The sequence below is a fragment of the Ipomoea triloba genome, chromosome 4 (assembly GCF_003576645.1).
Source record: "Ipomoea triloba cultivar NCNSP0323 chromosome 4, ASM357664v1".
In the NCBI taxonomy this organism is placed as follows: Eukaryota; Viridiplantae; Streptophyta; class Magnoliopsida; order Solanales; family Convolvulaceae; genus Ipomoea; species Ipomoea triloba.
The window spans coordinates 15,066,712-15,078,776 of record NC_044919.1 but is presented as its reverse complement, the minus strand read 5'-3'; the positions used below and the strand labels follow the sequence as shown (position 1 = coordinate 15,078,776).

The 12,065-nt window shown below is 36.8% G+C and overlaps 1 protein-coding gene and 1 long non-coding RNA gene across 2 annotated transcripts; one reads left to right on the top strand and one right to left on the bottom strand.

Moving 5' to 3' along the window:
* Positions 1 to 528: 528 nt before the first annotated feature.
* On the bottom strand, positions 529 to 1,210 carry LOC116017716. Its single transcript, XR_004097953.1, has 2 exons — positions 1,104 to 1,210; positions 529 to 1,000 (listed from the first exon to the last, which is right to left on the bottom strand). It is a non-coding gene; the product is annotated as an uncharacterized LOC116017716 (long non-coding RNA).
* An 8,344-nt stretch (positions 1,211 to 9,554) lies between these two features.
* LOC116017845 (serine carboxypeptidase-like 50) lies at positions 9,555 to 12,065 on the top strand. Its single transcript, XM_031258488.1, has 2 exons — positions 9,555 to 10,692; positions 11,602 to 12,065. The coding sequence occupies exons 1-2, from the start codon at positions 9,662 to 9,664 to the stop codon at positions 11,954 to 11,956; spliced, it is 1,386 nt and encodes a 461-aa protein (XP_031114348.1). The 5' UTR covers positions 9,555 to 9,661; the 3' UTR covers positions 11,957 to 12,065.

Genomic DNA, 12,065 nt, shown 5'->3' with positions numbered 1-12,065 from the left:
GCAACCACGCAGTTAGTACTATAGGACCACCATCAAATGACAAGGGCAAGAAACCAAAATAATAGAAGAAACCAATTGGGAAAAAAATACCAAACAAGGACTGCCATGAGTTTCAAATCTGTATTTTTGGAAACAGTGATGATCCATTAACCATTGACTAAACAACTAGCTGTGAAGTTATATGTATGGGAACTACTTTTGGGAATATGATTTTTTGGGAACTTAGATTTTGGTTATCAATTGAAACAGTATGTCAATTGAAAATAATTATGAGTATTAAAATATTATTTAGGTATTTCATTTTGATAGTATGTCAATTGAATATGATTATGATTATTTCAACTTGTATTTTGCCCCAAAAAAATTAATGAAATCATAAATTTGGTAGTATCATTCCTTATTTATTGCTTTGGTTTTGTGTTGCTTAGAAGAATACTAGGATTATAACAAATTAGTAGGTGTGCTCAAACTAGTGAAGTTCAAATGAATAAAACACTAAAGTACTAATGAATTCAAGTGAAAACCATATGAAGTCAATCACAATTACATTGCTTTCCACACTAAACTGCAAACTTCAATTCCATTTACACTACACTGGATCACTAAGCCTCACTACGTACACCTACTACTTAGAACACTAAACTTCATCACAAATACCTTGAATTCAAAAAAGACATATTAATCAATCCAAAATTCCCTACATATTACATTAACTGATTCAGATCCACTACATTATTGTCAAAGTTAAAAATAAGTAGGATTACAACATTACCTGCAAAGACTACAACTACAGTACTCTTTTATTGTATTTGGCTCAGCACGAACTAATTTAACTTTCATTTTCTCCTTAGCTTTCACATTCTCCTGCAACTTCCGAATCTCTTTTTCATGTTTACTTATCTTCCTTAGCAAACCTGGGATTATTTTCTTCGATCTCTTACACATGGGAGGGTCGAACCATTCAATTGAGCAACGCCTAACCATTGGACATTGTCAAAACCTTCTCCCAGGATTTTCATTTGGTCAGGAAGGATGCAACTTCATTTGATACCCACAACGACAATGTATTACAGGAAGCCATTCACCATATTCATAGTACATACCTGTCGAGTTAGATATTGAAGAATCAGCATTCATCTTCTTCTTTTTTTATCTTCTATCTATCTCTCTCAAGTGGCTAGGGTTTTCCTTCTTCGCACACCTTCTTCAAATAGAGGAGACGTACAGAGGAGAATGAAGGAACCAATGAAATATTTCTTACCTTTAATTAATTTACATTTGAGAGAAATGACTATTTACCCTTTAAAATAAGCTGGGTTGTGTATATTTCCGATGGGGTTGGCCGGGTTCTTGGTGAGAGGGACCAAATTTGAAAAAAAAAAAAAAAAAAAAAAAAAAAAAAGGAAAAGTGTCAAATTGGCCCCTTAAATGGGGTGGATAGTACAATTAGGCCCCCTAACTGAAAAACACTTCATTCAAACCCCCTAAACCGGCAAAAAAATGCAATTGAGTCCTAAATGACTTGTTTATCATGTTACTACTCCTTAAACTAAAATTAAGTGCAAAACTTTGTAATTTGTATCACATTTGGTCATAATGTCAAATTAATTTGTATTCTATAAATTATTTAATTTTAATAATTTTTAAATATTTTTTTATAAAAAACCAAAAAAAAAAAACAAAAACAAAACAAAACAAAAGTCGGCAATCCCAACTGGGGATTGCCGATTTTTTTTTCTTTGTTTTTTTTTTCAAAAACATTATTTAAATAATTGTTTTTATATTATTAAAAAAGTTTTGTAAAATTATTTTAAATAATTTTAAAATAATTATTTTAAATAATTTTAAAAAAAAAAACAAAAAATAAAAAATTACACTTTTCGTCTCTAAAGGAGAAGTGAGCACAAAAGAACGAAAAATGCAATGCAAACATACAATTCGTCCAAGAGTGCTGGTCATGTTCACTTTTCGTCCGTGAGTTATACTAAAATTGTAAATTTCATCCCTAATGTTTTATTAATAAAGGGACAAAAAGTGCAACATCAGTTATAATTTAGGAACAAAAAATGCGTATGGCCAAGACTTGGGGACGAATTCTACAAATTAATTAAACGGTTGGTGGTTGTTTTTTAATTTTATTTTTAATTTTTTTTATTTATAATAACTAATATTTTTAACTTAAATAAATAAAAATAATTGTTTTGAAAAATAAAATAAAAAATGAAAAAAGTGTCAAATTAGCCCCGTAAGCTGGGTGGATAGTGCAATTTGGCCCCCTAACTGAATTTGACCTGATAAACAAATCATTTAGGACTCAATTGCACTTTTTTGCCGGTTTAGGAGCTTGAATGGAACTTTTTTCAGTTAGGGGGCCTAATTGCACTATCCATCCGCCTTAGGGGGCCAATTTGACACTTTTCTCCAAAAAAACTTGAAGTTAAGCACGTATTATGTCTGTATTATGTCTGAAATAAAAGTCATGAATTCAATTTGATAGGACATATAAAGTCAAATGATCAAAAGTGAAAAAAAACTCGTTTAAATAAATAAATAGTCTGCCCATTTTTCTTAAGCAGCATCCAGAAATATGCATTCATTATTATATTCAAAGTATTCCAATTATACTGTGTGATATAAGGACAAGTAGAAGTAGATGGCTATGGCTATGGCTATCAACAAAAAATAAAAATAAAAAATCTCAAGATTAATAAGATTAAGGCAAGTTAGAGAATGCTAGAACATTCACAAACATGCCAACTATATATGTACCTCTTTCCCAATCTTTCTACTGATAGTCCCCTCTTTGATTGCAGAAATGAGCTCACTGAGTTCTTGAGGATTAAGTTTAATCTCATTGATGGATAACTTTTCCTTGCTCAAATATGCAGCTATGTCACCCATCATCCAATTAGTAACATGTTTTACATCTGCACCTCTTAGCAATTGTTGCATCGAAAAACTCTGTAATCTGAAACATTTATTAATGGGAAAATTCTAATTTATATCCTTCACAAATATGCCAATTATCAATGTCATTCATGAATTATTGGTGTAATTGTTGTCCCTCAATTTTTAAAGCGTGACATATATTGTTTTGCTCTTGAATTATTAGTGATGTAAATGTTATTACTTGCCATTTTCTTTGTTTGAATACCACATTTTTTCCTCACTTTTTCTTTTTTGACTTGTTTTTATCTTTTTTCGCTTGTTTTTATTCCGACAACAATGTTAGTCCTTCCTATTAGGGGACGGGCCATATATATCACGTTTTAAAATCTGAGAGGTAACATTTACACCATTAATAATTTAGAGGTGGCATTGATAAATTGACATATTTGTGAGGGATATAAATTATTTTCATTTGTTTATTGATAGATAATACTACTACAGGGTATCAAACTCAGGGATTTAGGTGTTTCTTTGCAAGTAGTAAATGAAAGAGGTGAAAAGTTGAATTAGAAGAGGCGAAGAGAGAAAAAGTGCTCTATAGGAGCGTATCAGGGAAGCAAACTATCTTATAAAGAAAAGGTGAATGGGCAGACGTGATTGTTACCTGATTATAAACTATCTTATGGATCATTACCTGATTGTTCAAGATTGGAGGCCAAACTTTGATCCAAAAACTTAGAAAACGAAAGGGGTGCTTGTATGGGTAAGATTCCATGACCTCCCTCTTGAATACTTTGATTTGAACTTCCTCTTGAAAACTCAAGGCAATCAAGGAATTCAATCTGGTAATTCTAGAGGAACTAACCAAGGGGACACATCAGGTTCAAGGTTCGAGATTCTTATAGACAATGCTAATGAGGATAATATGGAATTACGCATAGAAACTGGGAACGTGAGTGAAGAAGGAAATTCGAGAGACAATGAGGTTGCAAGAAAACAGAATCTCAAAGGAAAAGGAAAGGGATCTTAAGTCCAAGTGTCTGAAAAGCAAATCCAAAATGAGAAACAAGCTACAAGTGGGAATAAAGGCAAATTATATTGTGCACCACGGTGCACATAGCAATATGCACCACGTATCTAAACGACGTCGTTTTGAGCATTGTAAACTAATCGTTCGTTTTTTTTGGAAATCACGTTTTCCGTTTCGGCCGGTCTCTGTATTTATGTTAATATTCTGTGTATTCCAGGCAATCATTCTGTGTATTCTAGGCAACTGTTCTGTGTATTATAGGCAATCATTATGTGTATTCATGTTAGTAACACATGTTGTGATTTCATGTTAGTAACACATGTTATGATGTGTTTGTGCATTCGAATGTTTAGGAGGATGATTTCTGTGTATTTTGTGTAACTATTATGTGTATTCATGTTATAACACAAATTGTGATGTGTTTGTTCATTCGAATGTTAGGAGGATGAGTTCTGTGTATTTTGCATCAATATTCTGTGTATTATGGGCAAACATTCTGTGTATTCTAGGCAAATGTTCTGTGTATTCTATATAATGATTATGTGTATTATAGATAATGAATTCCCTGGAGTCATTCGCGTCCACTAACATCTGTGTATTTTGTGTCAATATTCTGTGTATTCTGGGCAAACATTCTGTGTATTCTAGGCAAACGTTCTGTGTATTATAGATAATGATTATGTGTATGATAATGAATTCCCTGAGTCATTCGCGTCCGCGTCTACTAACACCGAAACGACGTCGTTTTACGTACGTGGTGCACATTGCTATGTGCACCGTGGTGCAGTTGGGAATAAACATGCAATCGCAAATCATCAAAACGAATCTGGGCATGGAGCTAGTACCTCACGAACACGGATAAAACTAAGTGGAATATTGCACTGGTTTATGGCGGCCCAAATCTCGCGCTAAGACGCAAACTTTGGAATGCTCTTAACAGTGTAGAGTGTAACATTACGACCCGTTGGATTGCGATGGGGGATCTTAACGCGGTTATGAATAGCGAAGAAGTCAGCTGCCCTAATTCTTTCAATGATAAACGTAGCAAAGATTTCAATAGATGGATTAACGAAGAAGGGTTGGTTGATCTTGGATTTAATGGACCATGCTTTACTTGGAAAAGGCGGCAAGATTGGATCGTTGTGAACAATGGCTTGATTACTTCTCTAATTTAGTGGTAACACACCTCCCCAGCTCTACTTCTAATCATAATCCTCTTATACTGAACTTGGAGGGAACAAAGAAAATAACCAATGCCAGAAGATTCCAATTCCAGGTGATATGGGCTGCTCACAAAGATTTCGATCCCTTGAATAACAAAGTGTGGAACAATAACCACACAGATTCTTTCGATGCCAAGTTGGATAGAACCAGAGAGACCCTATGTAAATGGATCAAAAGTGCTATAGGTGATTTGGAAAAAAGAAAAAGGAGAACGCTTGCCAGGTTAGATGGAATCCAGCGTAAACTTGATCACAAAAGGAATGGGGGTTTGATTAAACTAGAGAAAAAGTTGAAAAAAGATTTTGATGAAATTCTGTACCTGGAGGAGCTGGCTTGGTTCCAAAGATCTCGGGACGATTGGATAGCTTCGGACAATCGGAATACAAAGTACTACCATGCTATCACCAAAATTAGGCAAGCTAGCACTAAAATTATGGGCCTGAGAAACAGGGATTGCTGACGAGGATGAAATGGCGAATATAATCCAGTCCCATTTCTTAAGCTTATTTACAAAGAAGGATAGCTACGACCAAAGTAGGAATGTCAACGTGGCGGGGAATGGGGTCCCCGTCCCCGAAATCTTTCCCCATTTTTCGTCCCCGCCCCGTTCCCAGGCGGGGATGGGGAATTATTCCCATTCCCCATCCCAGTCCCTGCGGGGATCTTTCGGGGACGGGGAATTCCGCGGGAATTTTTTTTGAATTATATCAATTTAACCAAGAAACTAATATTATGAAAAAATTATATTGTTATCGTAAAAGAGAATTAGTTTACTGTAAATGTTTAAATATTTATTAAATGATAACATATAGACATCAAATACAAGGTATTTCTACTAGTTTATTTCAATATAAACAATTAAAGGTATTTCTACTAGTTTATTACTTTATTTCCACTACTAGTTTATTTCCAATTTTCCACTGCTAGTTTATTTTCAATTTTCCAGTGCTTATTTCTCATCATTTTCAATTTTCCAGTGCTTATTTCTCATCATGTTATTCATGTCCAACAAATAAATTCTTTCTAGTTTTCCAGGATATTTTGGAGTGTAATAAATAAACTAATAATAGTCACTGATTATTTTTATTCCTTATTCAATTTATAATTCATAACAACCTACATTTTATTAAGTTATTTCACTTTAAAAAAATCAAAACTAAGTAAATCTGCAAACTGAACTATGTAATCTGCAAACTAAGTAAATCTGCAAACTATGTAATAAACCTACATTTTATTAAGTAAATATGCAAAATTGATAATCATAATAACATTTAATTAAGCCTTTGAAATCTATATATATCATGATTCATGAAGGTGGTCTGCCAAATAGTATAATACGTAACATTTACCATAAACTAGCTGACAAATATTAGGGAAATTTATAAACAAAGAAGTGAAAGAACTAGGCAACTAAAGTCCTAAACAAAGAACTAGTTTGAATATATAATTCGTATATATATATATATATATATATATAATATACGGGGAATCGGGGAAGGGGCGGGGATCGGGGATCGGGGTCAGGGTCGGGGCGGGGGATACCTTCCCCGTCCCCGTCCCCGGCGGGGATTAGGAATTCCTCCCCATCCCCGCCCCCGTTCCCCGAATTAATTCCCCGAACCCGCCCCCGTCGGGGCGGGGATCGGTTTTCCCCGTCGGGGGCGGGTTGAATTGCTATCCCTAGACCAAAGGTATGTCCATAACCTCTTCCTAAGATTAATAATGATATTCTCAATTCATTCTACAGGGAAGTCACGACTGAAGAGGTGAAGAATGCACTCTTTGACATGCCACCATATAAAGCCCCTGGGCTGGATGGGTTTAATTTCATGCTGGGTTCTATCAAAAAGCATGGACCCAAGTTGGTAAATATCTTTATAAGATGGTCTATGAGTTCTTTATTACTGCTCACAAGCACAAAGATTGGAACGATACTCTAATCTCACTTGTTCCTAAACTCACGAGATCGGGGACAATCAATCAGTTTAGACCCATCAGCCTTTGTAATGTCAAATACAAAGTCATTACAAAGGTCCTTACCAATAGACAGAAAGACCTTTTGAAGGAGTTGTGGGGGAAGAGCAAAGCAATTTCGTGCCAAGATGCCAAATTGTCGATAACATTATTGCCTACCAAGAACTTCTCCATAGGATCAGAACAAGAAGAAGTGGTCAAAAAGTCATGGTAATCAAAATTGATCTGGAGAAGGTATATGATAGACTTCCTTGGAACTTCATCCAACAAACCATAAAGGAGGTGGGAATCAACGAACACTGGACCAACATCATCATGGAATGTGTGGAAACTTCTAAGCTTGGAATTCTTTGGAAAGGAAATCGGTTAGATTGGTTCAAGCCTACGAGAGGTCTCTGACAAGGTGACCTGATCTCACCTTACCTGCTTTGTGCTTTGTATTGAAAAATTAAGCTAGATGATAAAAGAACTAGCAAGACAAAAGAGATGGATCGGAGGGGTGTCAAACTGTCTAGGTATGACCCTGAACTTGCACAGTAACGCCCACGGAAAGTGGGGCGAAACCTTCGCTCTTATAGCATGGTAGATATGGAAGTGGAGATGCAAGGTGTTTAACGAGGAAGACTGGGATACCAAAAACAAAATCGATCGGCTACGAGAGACAATCGATGAGACTAGAAGAGCCTTCACCAGTACAACCGCAGCTAGACAGCACCAAAGGAAACTTAGTGATCTGATCCAAACTCAGGAAGGTTGGACTACGATCCATGTGGACGCCTCATTCACACTTCCCCATATGCCCACTGGCTGCGAAAGAGTTCTACGAAGCCCGAAGGGAGAGTGAATTCGAGGATTTAGCTGTATGACAAAAACTAACAATGCAACAAAAGGAGAACTCTGGGCAATTTACATTGGATTGACTTGGGCTTGGAACATGGGAATTAAGAAGCTTCACGTGCTTAGTGACTCAATCATGTGTGGCACAGCTGTGTGGACCATACTATTAGATAATGCACATTCAATATAAAAATAATGTACATTCAGTATAAAAATAATGTACATTATATTCAGGGGATGTACATTATTTGTGTACTAAATGTACATTATTTTATTAGTATAAAAATAATGTACATTCAGTACAAAAATAATTTACATTTAGTACATTAAAAATGTACATTTGATTATGGTCCACATAGCTGTGTGGACCATGGTCCACACAATAATTTGCCTTAGTGACTCAAAACAAGCGATTGATTAGATTATAAGAGGGCCCAAACCTTAGGGCCCTGTGCTACATTGGTGGACATATGTAAAGAGTAGAGCTCTAAACAGTGGGTGCTTTTTGTCAGATCAATCGAGATTACAATGAGCTGAGGTAGCTGATTGACTTGCCAAAATCGCTCCTACGAAGAATTGCGATTGGATTGAGTTCATTGAAATACTGAATGATGTTTGCGCTTTTATGGAGAACAGCCGTGCTAGAATGGCTTTCGTTAGTACTAGCTAGTGATTGTACCAGTTTTCCCCTCCCCCCCCAAAAAAAAAAAAAAAAAGAGAGGTGAAATATTGCAATTACCAAATTATCCCTTTATTTAAAGGGAATTGAGAAAAATCATCATAGTCTAAGTATATTTAGGGCTGTTAACGAATCGAACATAAACGAACGGAGGTTGTTCGTGTTCGTTTGTTAAGGATTTTGGAGTATTCGTGTTCGTGTTCGTTTGTTAAGGTTTTTTAAAATCCTGTTCGTGTTCGTTTGTTAAGCGTTCGTTAGTGTTCGTTAACGTTCGCAAACATGTTCATGAACGTGTTTGTTAACGTTAACGAACACGTTCACGAACATGTCCGCAAACGTTAACAAACACGTTCACAAACATGTCTATTTACGTTCATGAACACGTTCGTGAACACTTACTAACCAAACACTTGCACATGTTCATGAACACAATTTGTTCGGGAACAAGAAATAATCTATGTTCACAAATATATATATATATATATATATATGTGTGTGTGTGTGTGTGTGTGTTCGCGAATATTATTAAACGAACACTAAACGAGTTTGTTCGCGAACATTACTAAATGAACACAAACGAGCTTGTCCGTGAACACTACTAAACGAACACAAACGAGTTTGTTCGCGAACACTTAGCAAACGAGCCTGCCACTGTTCAGACTCTGTTCGTTTATTAACCGAGCTCTAAATTTTGTTTGTTAATGTTCGTTTACCTTAATAAACGAATATAATCGAACGGTTACCGAGCTCAAACACGAGTAGTTTGTCGTGTCGAAAGCTCTGTTCGCTAACCGCCTAAGTATATTAACTCATCTGGAAATTAACTTTTTCTGATTGGTATTTTGGATGGATAGGAATCGTGTCTGCACGGCAAACCTCGGTTCTATCAGCAATTATTTTGTATCTTCAATTGTCAGTCTTCTTGTACTATGTATACACCTTTGAAGTCAACTATGAATTTTAGTTGCCACTAGTGGTCTAGTGCCAACTGCTCTGCTTCCTATTTCCTTCTCCGCTCGCATCCATCAATGGCATCCAAATCCCTTATCCATACACTCTTTTTCAACCTCCTTTTCTTCTCTGTTTTTGAATACTTGTCTTGCAAATCATTCGCCGATTCACCCACTCCCTTCCCTCAAGAAGCCCTTCCCACCAAGTCCGGCTACCTTACGGTGAACTCTTCTACCGGCTCCGCCATTTTCTACACTTATTACGAAGCCCAGAAACCCATTTTTCCTCTCTCCAAGACTCCGATTCTGATCTGGCTTCAAGGCGGCCCCGGCTGCTCCTCCATGCTCGGCAACTTCTACGAGCTGGGCCCTTGGCGAGTCTCTTCTTCTTCTTCTAAGGGGAAAAACTCAGAACAGATTTCCTTAGATCCCAACCCTGGGTCTTGGAATCGCATATTTGGGCTTCTTTTTCTGGATAACCCCATTGGAGCTGGGTTTAGCATCGCCTCGACTCCCGAAGAAATCCCGAGGAACGAACTCGATGTTGCGAAGCATCTTTTCATCGCGATTAAGAAGTTCATAGCGTCCGATGCTTCGTTCAAGGCGCGCCCAATTTACATCACCGGCGAGAGTTATGCCGGGAAATATGTGCCGGCAATTGGGTATTATACCCTGAAGAAGAACGCTTATTTGGCGCCGTCGAGCAGGGTGAATTTGGCCGGTGTTGCCATTGGGAACGGGTTGACTCACCCGGTGGCTCAAGTGGCTACTCACGCCATTAACGCCTATAATCTGGGGTTGATCAATGACAACCAAAAGACCCAATTGGAGAAGCTCCAAGAGGTGGCGGTTGGGCTAACCGAGAGGGGGAATTGGAGCGCGGCCGTGAGCGCTCGGACAGCGATCTTGAGGGCGTTGCAAAACATGACCGGACTAGCAACTTTGTACGATTTTAGACGGCAAACGCCCTACGAAGATGAGTTGGTGGCTAAATTACTGAGCAGCGTGGAGATCAAGAGGCTATTGAAAGCTAAGGAAAACATTAGTTTCGAGACTTGCAGCGATTTGGTCGACCAGGCTCTCCACTCGGACGTGATGAAGAGCGTGAGGTATTCTTGCACTGACATAATTCTGATTTATTATTCCAGAAAAATTGTATTTTTAGTCATTCATCATTTTACTACAAACTTAGGCCCTGTTTGGTAAATGGCTGTTAACTGATTGGGTTGGCTGTTTGGGTTAGGTGTTATGATTTGTTGGTAACATTAGCTGATTGTAGAAAGTTGTTTGTTGATAAATTAGCTATTAGCTGATAGCTGTTTGGTATAATTTCTTTTCTCAAAAAGCTAATTGAAAAGGTTGCTTTGGGTAGCCTTTTGAATTTTAGCATTTTGGAGTTACAAAAAACTTATTATTTACCAACTAATAGTGGTCAAATAAGCCAAAATTAACCGATAGGTTGATTATTTACCAAACAGATCCTTAGTCATTTTAGCCTCTAAATTATGCATTAAATGATGATTTTTGTCTTTCAATAATAATTTCTACTACTAAATTGTCACTTAATAAAGTGGTTAATTTAGTTTTTGAAAGATTAAAATTGATACTCCCCCGCATAACTTAGGGGTTAAAACTGATCACGTATATAATTAAGTGTAAGTGTGTAATACGTGTATAATTGGAGGACAAAAAATGTAATTTTTATATTATTATTAATTAATTATTGTTTACTGCTGATTAATTCTGTTTACCTTAGTCAAAGATCCTATTTTATAGGGATTCTAATTTATTGTTTGATACTACTTTCTAGTCTTTCACACTTATAGTAAGGGCTTAGGATAATCTTTGTAATGAACAAGACAAAAAAAACATAATCATCAGCAATATATATATATATATATATTCCTTCGTTCTTTTTTTAATTTTTTGTCCCGTGTCTGTTATTAGGGTTGTTACAACATCAATCTCAATACACCTACCTCTGTTCTGCAACTTTATACATCTCAATTATTTGACAGGTATATGGTGGAGTTTTTGGTGAAAAACACTAAGGTGTTGTTGTATCAGGGGCAGTGTGACTTGAGAGATGGTGTGGTGTCAACCGAGGCGTGGATCAAGACGATGGAGTGGGAGGGGCTTAGAGAGTTTTTGGTAGCGGAGAGAAAGATTTGGAGGGTGAATGAGGAGCTAGCAGGATATGTGCAGAAGTGGGGGAATTTGAGCCATGTTGTGGTGTTGGGTGCTGGGCATTTGGTCCCTACTGATCAGTCACTGAATTCTCAAGCCATGATAGAAAATTGGGTGTTGGAGAATGGGTCGTTTGGGAATGAATCCATTCATGCCAAGCCCTCCGAATTGATTGGTGCACTCTGAGTATTAATTGTATTACCCTTTACCTGTCCGTAGTGCATTGTTAACGGCTTAACTTTTCAGCTGGATGAATAACACGCTAAGAAATAAAGTTAACAGATTGGAATCAAAA